This window comes from Rhopalosiphum maidis, chromosome 2 (assembly GCF_003676215.2).
Source record: "Rhopalosiphum maidis isolate BTI-1 chromosome 2, ASM367621v3, whole genome shotgun sequence".
In the NCBI taxonomy this organism is placed as follows: Eukaryota; Metazoa; Arthropoda; class Insecta; order Hemiptera; family Aphididae; genus Rhopalosiphum; species Rhopalosiphum maidis.
The window spans coordinates 85,661,779-85,677,778 of record NC_040878.1 but is presented as its reverse complement, the minus strand read 5'-3'; the positions used below and the strand labels follow the sequence as shown (position 1 = coordinate 85,677,778).

Sequence of the window (16,000 nt, the reverse complement as noted above, 5' to 3'; positions counted from 1 at the left end):
GCCATGGGGTTAATTATCTAAATTTTATGATTCAACTATTGAAGTAAATATTTTGAAGAAATAAAAGTCAAATGATTAATATAGGTACATATTAGACTTTCCGCTTAAATTATTAACTGCCATATTTTCCATTTATGTCTAATGTCTACATTATTATAACGTACCTATAGTATATTTTATTTACAGATTATTTTTATTTTTTTAATTATTTTATATTTTCTAAAATACAATTTTAGAAATTTATGGATTCGAGTTATCCAAAGAACGTAAATGCAATAAGTGCATTTTGTTATAGTTAATGATTACCTATGTAAATGTAAATTAATTAACTGCAATTGTTTTAGTGAATTAATTAGAACTATGTGAATTAGGTATAGGTGTGAACTTAATGTCCATACAGAAATTTCATTGAATGAAAATAAAATCGTTTAATTCGGGAGGCTGGATTGGTACCTATATAGTGATTTTTTTAATCGAAGCATAATTTTGTATTTACAAAGCAATCACCAACACTTTGATATCTGTTTAAATCAATAATAAATTTATTAGAAACCAACTTCAATGATAGTTTAAAATCACTGTTAATTGATTTGATTGTACAAAAGATATTTGTCATAGTTTATCTTTTACACGAATATGTTCAACCAAATATCAAAGCAATCACCCGAAAAGTATTATTTTGAAAAAATGAATAGAAAATAGAAATAATTCTGAGAAAAAGTTTCCTCGGACGAAATATCGATAATTGTATTATTATTTTCGGTGTCTCATGTTTAATAAAAAAAATAGTATCTATTTAAGTCTTTGGCATTCATAAAACTGAGGGGCGTAAAACCGTTAATGTTTTATGTGACACGTTGAATCGCAGTGAGACGAGTGTGCTTATAACACTCATTATTACGAAAATTATGAACTTTTTTAAAAATATTCATTTTGGAAAACTGAAAACGTTTGTAAACTCAACAATATTTATCCATAAGCATTTAAAGTTTAAAGGCTACGATGGGTACACGACGAAATATTTCGTGGTCCGCTGCGTGTACTCCGCTCGTCTAAACTTTAAATGTTTATAAATACAAACAAATTGGTTCACGATATTCGATGTTTGTAAATAGTTAAGTACTATAGCCTATAGGTTAGGTTTTTTCCAACAAGAGTATTCTGCTTCAGTCGACAACATTGAAAAAAAATAATACCTATATATAATATATCATTATATACCTATAATATTGCGTATAGGTATGTAAGAATATAGGTACCTTAAGTTTTCCAAAAAGAGTGAATAATTTTCGAAAGAACGAGCGATTCGGCTGTTGAAAGTGAAACAATCGCTCTGTGTACAATAATAATTAGTATATATAAATATATATATATAATAATATAATTATAAAAGCAGGCATACACCTAACAACTAACGTTTAACATTACGTGTATATAAATAATATAATATTATTATGACCGCGCGACGACGTCCGCAGCAGGTTGCTGCAAATAACATTATTACACTGCGGTGCGACGTCGGAATCTCATCCGTAATAACTATATAGCAGTCCGCGCCCGTCATTAATACCGGTTGGCCGCCCTGTTCTGGTGATGGTGATGGTGGTGGTGATGCCTGGACGACTTCTTGTTGTGGTCCATCGGCCCCGCCGTCGACCGCGGGTGGTACACGTCGTTGACGACCAGCTCGGACCCGTCGCGCATGCTCTCGATGCGCGGCGACCCGTCGGCCGCGGTGTCCTTGCGCCTGCCGCCCGCGTGATGGTGATGGTGGTGATGGTGCGGCCGCGAGTGTTTGGGCGACGCGGCCGACTGGTGCAGGTTCTCCCACGCCTGCCTGTAGTACCGGTTCAGGCCGCCCCGGCTCTCGGAACCGGACGAGTCCAGCGAGGCGACCGTGTTGGTATCCGGCGACGCCCGGTGTCGGAAGTGTTTGGCACTGCGATTCCTGCGGAAGTCCACAAGATAACAAAATATCCCATTAATATTTAGGTATTTATAGGTATATTTTAGCCGAGAATGTGATGCGTTTAAAACGCGACGATTTGCAGCAAGGCCGTAAATGAAAAAAAATTTCAGGAGGGGGGGTCCAAATTTTTTTAAAAATATAAATGCTGAAAATTTTTAGTCAATAAACTATATTCACCACTAAAATATTTCTATTTTTAAAAATTTCGGGGGGGGGTCTGGACCTCTTGGACCCTCTCAGATACGGCCTTGACTTGCAGTAAGTTGTTATTGAAAAAAGTTCGATTTTCGTTTGCTGCCAAAAATAATCTCGATACTATCATATGGTACCTATCATTATAATATAATGTATTTATGTAATTTACTCATTTTTTGACGTAAAGAAACACGATATAAGTAGCTTATGTATAAACGTCATCAAACGTACCAACGAAATATACATAAATAAAACATTTCAATCGTTCATACGTTAATACATCATACATCTACTGTGTGTGCATAGAACATTAGAACGGTTAGATTAGGTGTGTACCTAATTTATATTTATCCATATGTGATATGTGTGTGCACATTTTGAGACTTGTAGGAGAAAGGTGGTCGGGGGGGGGCTCTTTGGCACTTTCAGAATTCAAATAAACACTTCTAATATATTATACATTAAATATATGGTTTAATATTTTTTTTATTACACAATTTTAAATACCTATCCATAAGACAAATTTTTGTTATCAAATCAAAAATATAAACTTGTATAGGTAGGTAGCAGTTAACGTTTTTTTTTATTGATATTTGAATCATAATAGAATTAATAATAATATTTACTAGGTTTTATTAATTTTAAAAAATGTATACGTAATTAGTTGAAATATGTGAATTTCCCATTGTATCCCATGTTTTGCTTTGATTGACATAATAATTAATGAATAGGTATATAAAATATGTGTAATATTATTTTTGACGTGAATGACAATCGAACCTTTTTACATTTTGGCATTAATCAAAAATTATTTTTTGGCGAATTAATTAATTTATTCCCGTCATATTAAAAGTATAAGCGTGCGCACTAATTTTTTTTTTTACTAGTGTCATCTTTGAAAATTTTATTTAGTAACTTGAATTTGTATTCCAAAATAATGTAATTATTTAGACTCTGACACTCTGTGCTATCTTCCCTCCACCACAATTTTTAACATGTTTTGAGTCACATCAGGATTAAAGTATCACTTGCGCACGCCTAAACGCGAATCTCTGTGGTCATCAACTATATCCAACATGGAAACTACAATAATCCCGTGCTGCCATAGTGCCATACCAATATTAAACATAAAAGCGTGCGAAAAACAGAAGCATGTCGTGCGTTAAAACGGTGCGCCATAATACAATATTATTGTTACAATAGTCGGACGAGAACAATATAACGACAACAACAACAATAATGATGATAATAATAACAATAACAGTGCGATTAGAAAACGTTGTGGTGATATATATCAGTCGTACCTTAGACTTATGGGTTTCGGGTAGGTATACGGTTTGTTTTTGTTTTGTTTTGGTACGGGTACACGTTAAAATTATAGTGTATTTATCGGTGCGCGGTTATTGTCATAACGGGTTAGAGAAATAGCCAGCTCGGCTTCTATACGCCCTAGAGAACTGACGCCGTCCGACTTGCTGGTCGGGGAACGGCATTGCCAGTAGTGTATACCATCGGGACGGCATGTTATGCGCACCGGACGGAAGTTTGTGGTTCCTATTGCTGTAAACAAAAACAAAACAGCCCACATATAGCAGCCGACAAGCGATTTTTGTTGTTAGTCGCACAGACACACAAGGATTTCAGACGCGCACATTATTTTTGTTTCTTTAAACTTAAGTCCTACACTGCTGCAGCACACCACATAGTAAAATCACGTTACCTTTTCACTAATATGACGATTGTGGTCACAACTGCTGCCAGAAATACAAATGCTCCGAACACACCCAACGCGATTATTGCTCCTGTTTCACACATACAAAAAAAAAAAAATCAAATAAATATATTATAGTTTTTATTGTTTATGACTTAAATTTAGTATAGCTTACCCAAATTTAGTTTGGGGCCGATCCGGTGTTCGCTTTCCACCTGAGACGGTATGTTGGCCGCGTTCGGGTTTGTTCGGACGTGAACACTATCCGGAATCTCGTTGTCATGCGGATGCGCTGAGGCAATTACCACATTGGATGACGTCTGGCCGCTATCGTCCTAATGAAGTGAAAGTAACATTCGCTCAGTTTCCGGTTGATAAAGCACCGAATTTTCAGATTTGAACTAATAATCTCAGATAAACTATATATATCGAGCTTACTTCAAATTTGTAATCCAAAGAAAGTGTCTACTTTTCTTTATTGTAGAATTCATAATGATATAGTAAGTAAATTAATATACCTGATCATTAGCTGGTTTCGTTATTAAAGTAGGCTTGGTTGTGAACGGCCGTGGTTTTTCACGATTAGGAGTCGGTGGCGCTCGGCTACTGGGAACAGTACTAGTCGATACAGTCTTGGTCACCAACACGGCTGGTACAATCGGTGTTTTAGTTTCTTCTGAATAGCAAATATTTATAGAAAATAAATAATGAATAATCCAAAACAGTTTATTGGACGAAATGTTTAAATAACAACACTAACCTTTACAATAAGGTGGCTTATTGTCATATTGACCACTTGGTAAACATATTAATTGCTTAGGTCCAACCAAACGGAATCGTCTAGATACACACGTATACTCTACTAGTGTTCCAATAATACTATCATTGTTTGACATTTGGTATTCGCCATTTTGAATTACTGGAGGATCATCACATTTTTGGACTTCATAAAAAAAGACATTTTTTTATATACAATTAAAAAGATAGGTACAAGAAAATAATTTGAATTACTTGTACACTTTGGAGGGGGTCCATCCCATCTTTCGTCTAAATCACAAATTAATCTATCTCTTCCAATTATTTTATGTCCCTCACTACAAGTATATTGTACTTGACTTAAGTAGTTGACGGTGCCATTGATTAGCTTATAACTGCCGTTTGAAATGTCCGCAGGAAAACCACATTGAATTCCTTTAAACGAATAATACGGATTGGTTTTAACTTTTAATAAATTAAAAATATTTCTTTTATCTTACGTTTGCACACGGGCGGAAATTCATTATAGAACCCTGTTCCAAGACACGTGCGAGTGGATGGGCCGATCAACAGGTGACCCTCATCACAAGAATACTCTACCGCAGTGCCGACATTGAAATTTTCAGCAATCATTGTTGAATTTGGAGGTTGCTCTGGCCTACCACAAGCAGTCGGTTCTACGCAAAAAAATTTTATAATTGATAATTAAAATTTATCCGTACATGATGCTATTAATTTAATTATACTAAAAATAAATTAATACGAACGGTGTTGACAAATGAAATTTAGTGGAGCATTGCAATTAGTATCTGACCATAACCATCCTTTGGAACCATCAAATCGTGCGCAATCGCCTCCATTTAAAGATGTCGTTTCAGAACCACTTGACGGTAAACTCCAAAACGATACTGTTTGATCATCACCGTTTAGCCATTTCCAATTATTTTTGTTATGAGAATCCCTCACAGCACCCATCCAATATTGACTTTGTGAATCACTCCTGTAAATATGTTCCATAATAATGTGACTCAGGTGTTAAATATTGAGAAAGAGTTATTATAATGTCAAAATATAAATGTTCATATAATCGTATGCATCATACATATTATACAACACCCAAGTGTTTCACCAAGCATGCTTAGTAATATATTTTACTATGATAATAAATTTATTTAAATTCTTATTTACGCAATTTTTAATATTTTATTTATATTTTTAAACTATTTAAATTGTATCCTTTATTTATAAAAACTTCTTTTTTCCAAATTAGAATTCAAATATTTAAAATATTATCACGGATCTTATAATCCTTAGTATATACAAAGCTAAACAACCAAAAATTCTTTATTCAAATACTCAATTTTTAACATCAAAATTTTCAAAAAGTTTTCTGCTTATCTGCAGTTAGCAGTATAAAACAACGATTTTCATTTTAAATAAAGATATAGCATTTCCACAGGACAATCATTAAATGGTATAAAAATTCTAAATAATTGATAATATGGACATTAAGAATACAAAAAAAATTTAAAAAATCAGAATTCGAATAAAGTTATTACTAAAAGAAAAATTGGGGATGAACGCGCTTGATAAATCTTGCCATTTTGGCGAAACATCCTGTATAATATACGTTAGGATTTAATAAAATTGAGTTTTTATTTAAATACATATTCTTATAAAATATATTTAAGCTTACCTATGTCTTCTCCACAGTTCCCAGCTGACAAATCCCTGTAACGCTGGGTTACTTTCGTCAATCAATGTACCACCTCTTGATCTACAAAATCCTAACGCGTCTCTTAAGTTCATTGGTTGACGATTATAAAATATATAACACTTTCCGTTATATGTAGCAGTACTTCCTGGTGGTTGATCTCTAAATTGTGGACATCTTTCAATTGGTAACGCCTAAAATAAATACGAATAATCAATTATGTCATAATAAATCATAAACTTATAACCACTGTTTTAAATTGGAATAAGTGACTTGAGTTACCAATAAATATTTTTTTTTTTAAATATAAATAAAGTGTGTTTCTACAATAATAATTTTTAATACTAAATCTAAAAGTTGTAATTTCATAAAATATCAATATACTTCATAAATCATACTCTAACCAAATCAAATCAATAAAATATGTAGTACTTATATAATTTATCTAGGTATTTTAAAAAATCGCAGTTATTGTTTAGTTACATATTGGACTATCCACATTGTTGCCACTTGTCAGTGCGTATCAGGAATATGCAAGTTATTTTGTAAATTTACAGGCAACACTAATTGCACAAAGTATAATAACTAGTTGTCCTATACATTTTTTTAGATAAATTATTTATTTAATTATGTATTATTTTATGTATTTATTTTAATTGCATAATTATTATAATTATATGTTAAATTAAAGAATACAAATTCAAAACCTTAGCGGTAACATAATATTCAATATTATATATTATTAACTATAACGTGTCTTTGTATACTGTACATTTAAAATTAATATTTCAATACATAAATTAATAAAATTAAACTAATATACTTTATTAACTAGATATTTTATTTTTATATTACAATAACTTATAAGTTTTATAAGCTTACTTGATCGGTGTAGACAAAAGCTTCACATATTGATAACTGAGTAGATCCACTAGCGGTTTCCATGTGGACACTAACGAATGCTCCTGGCATAGGTGGATTGCACGGTAGGAACAACGGTTTTCCTTCGTCAATAAAGCCAGTGAATCGGTTACATATAGGATTCGTGCCCAGGTCAGGTCTGTTGTTTCCCACTCGCACGACTATCGTAGCAGGTTTGTTTTTACCTGTAAGCAATGTTGATATAAGTTAATAGACAACACTTACATTTTATTTATACAATTTAATGTAAACAATATATAGTGTTTATCGTGTCATTATGACAAGTCTTATTACTTGAGAAATCTTTAGACCATGTGAAAAGTTATTTTCAAAAATCAAATGTATTTGCATTGTTTTATTATATAAAAGCGACAATATAAATAGTTAGACCAATGACTATAATATAATATACTATAGTATTATAGTGGGTACCACTTTCTTTGACCGTTTTTTTGTGCACGTTTTTCACACGTGCTAATAGAATATTGAATGATAATATGAATAAAATTGGTTTTATTCATTGTAGCTAACTAATTTACTAAAAATACCTCTATGAATTCAAACAACTAAAAAGTAATATTATATTTATATTTAGATTAACAAAATTCTTCCTAAAGTGAAAATAATCGTGAATTTATCAATCTTTGTAATAAAATTCCCTTATTGTTTACAGAATAAAATGTATTGTTAAAATATTTTATTTTCTGCGCCATTTAAAAATTTAAAACATTTACCTAATATGAAGTCTGGTAAAAAAAAATAAGATATTAAAATAATATCGGGAACCAAGACATTGAATAAAATATTTTTATAATAGTCCTATTGCATTACAAGCTTGAAAATTTAAATAAAAAACTAAAAATTTTAAATCGATCATTAATCAAAAAAAAAAAAAAACACTTAATTGATAAATCAACTTAATAAATAATTAAAAACTGTAACTGTGTATTAATTAATGATTGAATACAACAAATTTTTAAAACTATATCAATTTTGGACAATTTTATTTTTTAGTAATAGCCAGTAGGTACTCAGTATTTTGAAAGTATTATTATATAAAATTAATTTATATATTTAACATAGTTCTAAAACTCTATGTAAAATAATAAAACTAGAGAAATCAAATTCTATTTTAAATATAGGTTAAGCAGTGTTACTGCCTAGTGCCTATATAAATTTTACTAGATAGTTTAATTGCACTAACAAGGTAACAAAATCATCATAATAAAAAATACATTTTATGTATTTATGTTTATTTGAAATTTTTGGTAAATTATACAATTTTTTCGATTATTTTTAATTTTGTTTTGCAAATGACCTAAAATTATACTTTGAAATTCAATTTATATAATAATAATGTTTAGAAAACTGTGATCAAAAATTATTCGATGTATTTTGATAATAATCGACAATACTCGACATAAATGTTGATAAGTAAGTATACCTATACAGAGTTTAAATTACTTATTATAATGTGATTGATGTAGATGTATTAATATTTAATAATTTAATATACCTATATACCTAACTGTTATAGATAATTGATTATTTCGGTATAATTTGTCTACATTATATAAAAACTTAGATGATTTTGAATCTAATTTCACATGGGTACTACAACAAAAGCATTAATAGTTAATAAGATATTTTTTTATTAATAATTATTAATTTTTTATTATTAAGGTCGAGTAAATTTGGATTTGTTAATAAATTATACTATACAATATGTCTACAGACCTAATGATCTACTTAATAATTAGATAGGTATATTATAATTAATAGTACTAATAGTAGGTATTAAAGAATTAAGAGTTCATGGAAATATTTCTTATAATAATAATATGTTTATTTTAAATTCTACTAAATAAATGCACTTTAATTGTTGTCTCAAAGAGTAAACAATGTATTAGAATAAAAGTAATTCCATACTTATAATATAGTAGGAGAAAATCTTTTGGTGTCAAATGCAAATTAATAATACAAACAATGGTATAAATGATATATTTACGAGTATATTTATTAACTAGATATGTTAAATTCAAACCTATTTAATACTTTAATATATCTACTAATATTACTTTTCAATATAGATATATAATAATTTCCATTCTCCATTATTATTTTACATTCCATTTCATCAGTTAATGGAATAAAATGTTAACAATTTTAAGTTATTTTTTCAGGATTTTAGTATAATTACCTCAATAGCTATGATCCATATTATTATAAATTAGAAATAATTTAACAATTTTTTAATTACATTTTGATTGCTAAACCCAAAATTTGCACACCATTAAAACAACTTCCTTTTAATAATATATTAAGTTAAACGTCCTGTATTAAACGATATTAACATGATAATATTATTTTTTAAATATGTTTTTGTAGATCTTACTATTAAGTTTTAAGTAAATATATTTGATAATAAATAAATTGTTATATTTCCCTATTTATTTTTTACGACTTTATCATAATGTTATTAAAAAAGTTAATTCAAATAAATTTGAATACCTAACTTATTGAAAAAAAAAACATAAATAATGTACTCAATTTATACATTACTTTAATCAAGATATTAACATTACGTCGGATTCAATTAATTAATAAATGTATACTGTTTTATTTTATTATAGGTACTTGATATAATATTATCAAATACTTTCTCATCGTTTTTACAAACGTTTGATATTATGATTTATAATTTTACATTACAATAATTTATCAATTAAAAATATTTCTTATTTTTGATTAATTATGATAATAATAATTTTAAATTAAAATACTCACCACAACAAGCTTTGCCGAAATCCAGTCTCACTAACTGAACCATATATGGTTCCAACAGATTAACATACCACCATGGGGTACGTTCCGGTTTAGTGAGTGTGCATGTTTCGGGGCTGAAAAACGAACTGGTGCTACCATCAATGGCTTTTTGAGGTAGGCCGCCGGGCTCTGAACTGATTTGCATAGGCGCTTTGCCTGCAGCCACATTTAATACTATATAAAAAAATACGACAAGAAATTATTTATCGATATAATACAAATATGTATACATGTAGGTATGTCATCCATAGAGAAATCTTGTAAAACTGGTGTAATTATAAGATATTATAATTTATAAGTCTTAATATTAGACAAATATTTAAAACGAAAGTACTATAGCGGCAAAAATATTGGATCATTGAAAAATATATGTTTTTAATCCAAAAATTTTACTATCATATATTATCTGCAATTCTATCATCCTACTTTCTTTCATAAGAATTTAAACTGTTTAAACATAATGTTTATTTATATTGCTATATTATATATTTTAATTAAATAAAAATAATCTATTAAAATATTATATATAAGATATATAACAGATATTACATATTAACTAAATACTATATACATATACCTAAATATGATAATAATTAAATAAATCTATCAATGGTGTAAAATACTGAAAATCTAAATAGTCGTATTACTTCACTTTTTAATTTGTGCGTGAAAACCAAAACGAATTTGCCATTTAAAATCATAAGATACTATAGCATCATGGTTGTACTAAACGATCAAGTTTGTGGGTCAAAGAACATGGATCAGTGTAAACGTCGTTGTTCTTACCTCAATCATAATAAAAGTAACAATAAAAAATATGTTTAAAGAAAAAGTAAGATGGAAAGGAAATTCTATCTGTTATTTTAATTAGGTATGGGTTTTTAATTATCAGTATTAAAATTTTTTTTGTTCCTATTTGTTTGTTACGATGTTGTGTTTAGATACAATTTGTTTTCTATATTTATAAATTATAACTATACAGATTACACGAAATTATATTTTAAGTGCTCATCAATATTACATACTTATAATAGTACAGATCAATGTTTGTATGCTTCACATAATACATCATGATTCATGATGACGATTAATTATATTTTTTTAACTATATAATGTCGTATTTGTTGCATTGACCGTTTATATATGGATATATATATATACTTAAACTGTACATCGATTAAAGTTTTCCGGAAGAAGTCGCGCATGATCCTCCAAGGAGAATTCAATTTGTTTTGCTTCGGTCGAGCAATTATATTATACGTGTACTAACACAATAACACTAAATCAGGTATAGGTATATAAAATACCTACCTATATGCACGGCGGCTGCGTGGAAATTTTGTCTTAAACGTTTTTGTATTATAGTATATTATATAGTAATAATTTACCGGATCACTTGAGCTCGTTATGTTTAGTTATAATATAATATAATGTAACATAATGTGTCGCAGAATACAAAAGAGAACAGAGTAATAAACGCATTATCATTTTAAGTATCTATCATAGCCATCATGACTCAAAATCGACTTAGAAAATTTCCAGTACACACTTCGTCATGTAAATGCATGTGAGTGTGTGTCTATAACATAGTTAGTACCGTGCATATATTTATATAATAATGTATGCGTATGCACGGCGTTATAGCCTGGAAACTTTCCTATATGTAGGTCTTCCGGCCGGATGGAACGCAGCCAGTGAAAGCGGAGGGAGTGGTCATGGTCCGTATGATTCAACCTCCTCGTTGGTTGGCAACAACACAAACCCTACTTTATTAGTTGTGTCAACAGACATAAAATACTATCATTTTTCTAATAATGGAATTCCTGACCATGCCAGCACAGACATTAAGACGGAATTCTGACTGTTAATCATCACATAATTGGCTATAGGCACCTCAACATTCTACGTACTTAAGAAATAATTTGTTCCTTACGATAGTGCTCCTTGGAAATGAATCATTCAATACAACGTAATTTTAAGTTGCCGTTTAAATTTTGAACTGTTTTAAAATTGAAATGCTTTATATGTTTAATGTATATATTACGTAAAGTATTAAATCGTTAATAAAATCCATACTATACCTAGGATAATTATTAAATTTTCAATCATTGCTTAGAAAAATCAAAATTAATAAAAAATTTAGATGCTGAGTACGTTTAATATACAGTCTCTAATTCAAAGTAAAAGCATAATTTCTATTTTTCTATTTTATTAGGTACTATAATTAGTCATTATCACTGTTTACAATAAATAGTGTAAACTTTATAAGCTAGAGCCTATAAAGAGTATAAGCTCAGCTCCGGTTTTTTGATAGTAAACACTTGTAAACGGGGTATTGATTTTCTAAATTTTATAAGTATGTATAAAAATCTATTTAAAAATGGGTTAATTTTATTTTTGAAAACTTTTAAAAAATCTCGAGGACGCTGTATAATATATGATAAAGGAATGATTTTCATTTAATACCATTAAATATACAATTGTTTTTCTTCAAAACAGTAGTTATATAAGATGGCTTTTAAAAATATAATAAGCTACGTATCATTATTCAACATAATATTTATGATCAATTCATCAATAAATAAATATTTATACTTTGCTATTTTTATGTTTTTAAAAAGTGCTTTCCAGCTACTTATTTTGACTTCGTACTTTCTACACGATAATAAAGATACATACATTTTTATCTATAGATTTAATCGAGTAACGTTTACTAAATTTATATAATTGAATATTTAAAAAAAAATCAAAGCCAAATTCATCAAAATAAAATTTATGTTTATTCCACAAAAAATAATTGTGCACTAGAGTTAAAATTTTATTCTTAAATTAAAATACAACAAATTAATAATTATTACAACTTTTAATCTTAAAAAAGTACATATAAATATATGTATATATTATATACTTATATACACATATACTTATATTTTATAAATTCATTTGAGATAAATCTCTTTATCCTACCATTTTTAACACTAACATGGTATGATTAAAAAATTGTTTAGAGGTATCATCAAAAACTCAATTACACATTATAAAAAAAACATTCTCACGCATGGTCGTTGTTTAATGTATTAAAACATTATAACGATGAACAAAAATAATGATGATGATTATGTTAGAAACTTATTGACGAAAAAACAAAGTGATCGTCAACAGTTATTGGCTGAACAGACGAATTGTCGGAAAACCTAGAGCACGTTTCAAGTGAGGTAGAACCGGTTGTATATTCGTTTGATCGATTTTTTTTCTCCACAATATTCTCGTCTACAATCTACGAGGCAAATGAAAAATATATAACAGACGTGCTTTATTCAGTTGGTAAAGAAAACCATAATTTTTGTATAGCGTCTGTGGTTTGTGCAGTTCCAAATGAGTGGACTCGCCAACAGACAAGCAAAAAACGAAAATTACACTATACTATTGTGACTATCGTTGATCGACCCCTCCTTAAACCCCGATGATTGGTCCTCAGGTCATGCAACTCTTACTACTTCTTACCCCTAATTACAAAATTGACTAGAATATATTTTTATTTTATTTAAGTATTACTAAATATGTTTGACAGTAATGTATTTGAAATGTTTAATTGTTGCTATAATTAAATTAATTTAAACTTTCGAAAAATTAAATATGATATATATACATATATGTAATTGAAATGACCAATTTTTTTTTTTTGTAACATACATAATATATGTATTAACAGGCTACTGAGCATAACAATGAAAATAGGCTTGTTACTGTTACTTTCATACATAGACGTTGTTGTTTTTTTTTTTTTGAATAATGTTCGAAATATAGATGACCTGCTGGGAGATAATGTTATGACCCCTAGGTAAAAGTTTCACTTGCGTGATCTATTGTTTCACTTGACAAAGCATACAACTAAAAACAAAACGAATGTAATCTGAAATCAACTAACAACTAGAAATTTAGAAACAAGCAGATCTAAAGTTAAAAAAAAAAGTATTTTGATAGATAAAAGAATAAAATAGTATATCAATTGTTTGCAATATTCTATTTAACTACATCGATGATTTTTTATTTCTTACTTGAAATTGAAAAATATTTTATTTCTTTATTTAACACTTATGTAGATATAAATACATTTAGACATCATAACGAATGTAATAGTTTATAAATCATGAACAAACATCGATCATCATTTTTATCGAATTATACAAACTCAACTCCGTGGCTCCGAAATCTGAATCATAATAATATATCAGTAAATTACGTAATAAATATACTGAAATCATATAATATATAGGTATCGTATAAACATACACATTAACTTTGGTATGTGGAAAAATATTTGTATATTTTTTTTTAATAAAGAATAACAAATATATTGCGTTTCTATAGTTCGAGGGAGATTTTGTTTATAATTTAACATGGGTGGATTTCCAGAAAGTGGAACAACTGGTTTTTGAATGTTGTTTAAAAGGGTCCAACCCCATTAAAGTAAGGTACAGACGTACACTGAAAAACGTATAATTTAACAACGATGTATCATGCACCTGCTCATTTCGTTACTTTCGAAAATAATTATTTTGTGAGTCAATGTAATAATATAAAACAAAATGTTAAAATAATATTATTTACAATTCAAAAATATGTTATAAGAATTTCAAAAATTAAACATTTTCTGCTGTAGGAAATAACTCAATACTAACCTGAATAAGTAAATATAGTTAACGTTAAACCATGTATATTTAAGTCAAAACATCCTTATAAATTTTAGTTAACAGTTAACCTACAGTCGAATAAGACGTCTTATGCATTTTTTTTTTTTAATCGGAGTATAATTGGCGACTATTTAAATAAATAATTTAAAAGGGGTTTATGAATTTCATAAAGTTTTTCATCGTTGTTATTACGATTGTTACAATATAAACGTGTTTCTAATATAATAATTAGGGACAAATAAAATGTATTTTTTATATAAAAGAATATTATAATAATAATATAATTATTCTTTAGAGAATATAGCCAGGAGTGTTATTTACCATTATTATACACAGACTATTGAAGCATAAGGACTAAGGAGAGTTATCCTTTTATGTTATGAATATAATTTTATAATGTATAACACTATATTAAATTGTTTAATCTCTATAAATATTGATTAAATGTCATCACATGCATTGAAATTCACGTGAAAGTATATTTAATGAAAAAGAAAGCAGCAAACATTTTTAAATGTTAAAATTAAATTAACAATTTCTAATATATCAACAAAATTTTCAAAAAATTAAAACAATTGTTTCAAGTTGAACGTAAATATATTTGTATAGTACTTAATTTAAATATTCAAAATTAAACAATTTAAGAAATACGGTTTGAATTAGATCTATCTAAAGTCAAGCAATAGTTATTTGATGATCACAGTAAATATGTTTTATATTAAATAAAGTGAAAACTAAAAATGTTAAAATGTATTGATTACCTATGTAGAAAGGAAAGTAGATTATTAAAATATTTGCCCTTGGCCTTATATATACATAATAATAAATCATAAAATACTCCATATAGTTATTACACCTATCTTTAATGTGAAATGGTCACGACTTAAGACAGTAACAATAGATTAAGAATTTTATCTCAAGGTCCCGTTGCGCATCTTTTAAAATATTCAAGTTCACAGACTAAAATAAAAACAATATAAAATGATAATGATCAATATTTAGTTTTTTTATTTTAGAATTACTTTTACTTTATTGAACTATTTTTGTTGATTTTATCTACTATCTAATAATGATGTCAGTAAATATTATTAATGTAGAAAAATAAATCTACATTTTAAGTAAAGTAGACATAATAGTTATTCGAAACCATGTTTAATTGTTCTTGTTTAACTAATTAGGTAAAAATAAGGTTGAATTTAATAATTTAATTTGCA

General features: G+C 28.2%; 1 protein-coding gene across 1 annotated transcript in view; it reads right to left on the bottom strand.

Moving 5' to 3' along the window:
* The window catches only part of LOC113555201 (sushi, von Willebrand factor type A, EGF and pentraxin domain-containing protein 1), a 31,869-nt gene continuing 15,869 nt past the window's right edge, over nt 1-16,000 (bottom strand). Inside the window, exons 3-13 of the mRNA XM_026959584.1 lie at nt 10,054-10,266; nt 7,228-7,451; nt 6,328-6,539; nt 5,399-5,631; nt 5,132-5,308; nt 4,887-5,066; nt 4,636-4,818; nt 4,394-4,551; nt 4,051-4,210; nt 3,885-3,966; nt 1-1,948 (exon numbers count right to left, since the gene is read on the bottom strand). Of these exons, the coding sequence (XP_026815385.1) occupies nt 1,564-1,948; nt 3,885-3,966; nt 4,051-4,210; nt 4,394-4,551; nt 4,636-4,818; nt 4,887-5,066; nt 5,132-5,308; nt 5,399-5,631; nt 6,328-6,539; nt 7,228-7,451; nt 10,054-10,266 (2,207 nt within the window). The 3' untranslated portion in view covers nt 1-1,563. The remainder of the gene's footprint in view (nt 1,949-3,884; nt 3,967-4,050; nt 4,211-4,393; nt 4,552-4,635; nt 4,819-4,886; nt 5,067-5,131; nt 5,309-5,398; nt 5,632-6,327; nt 6,540-7,227; nt 7,452-10,053; nt 10,267-16,000) is intronic.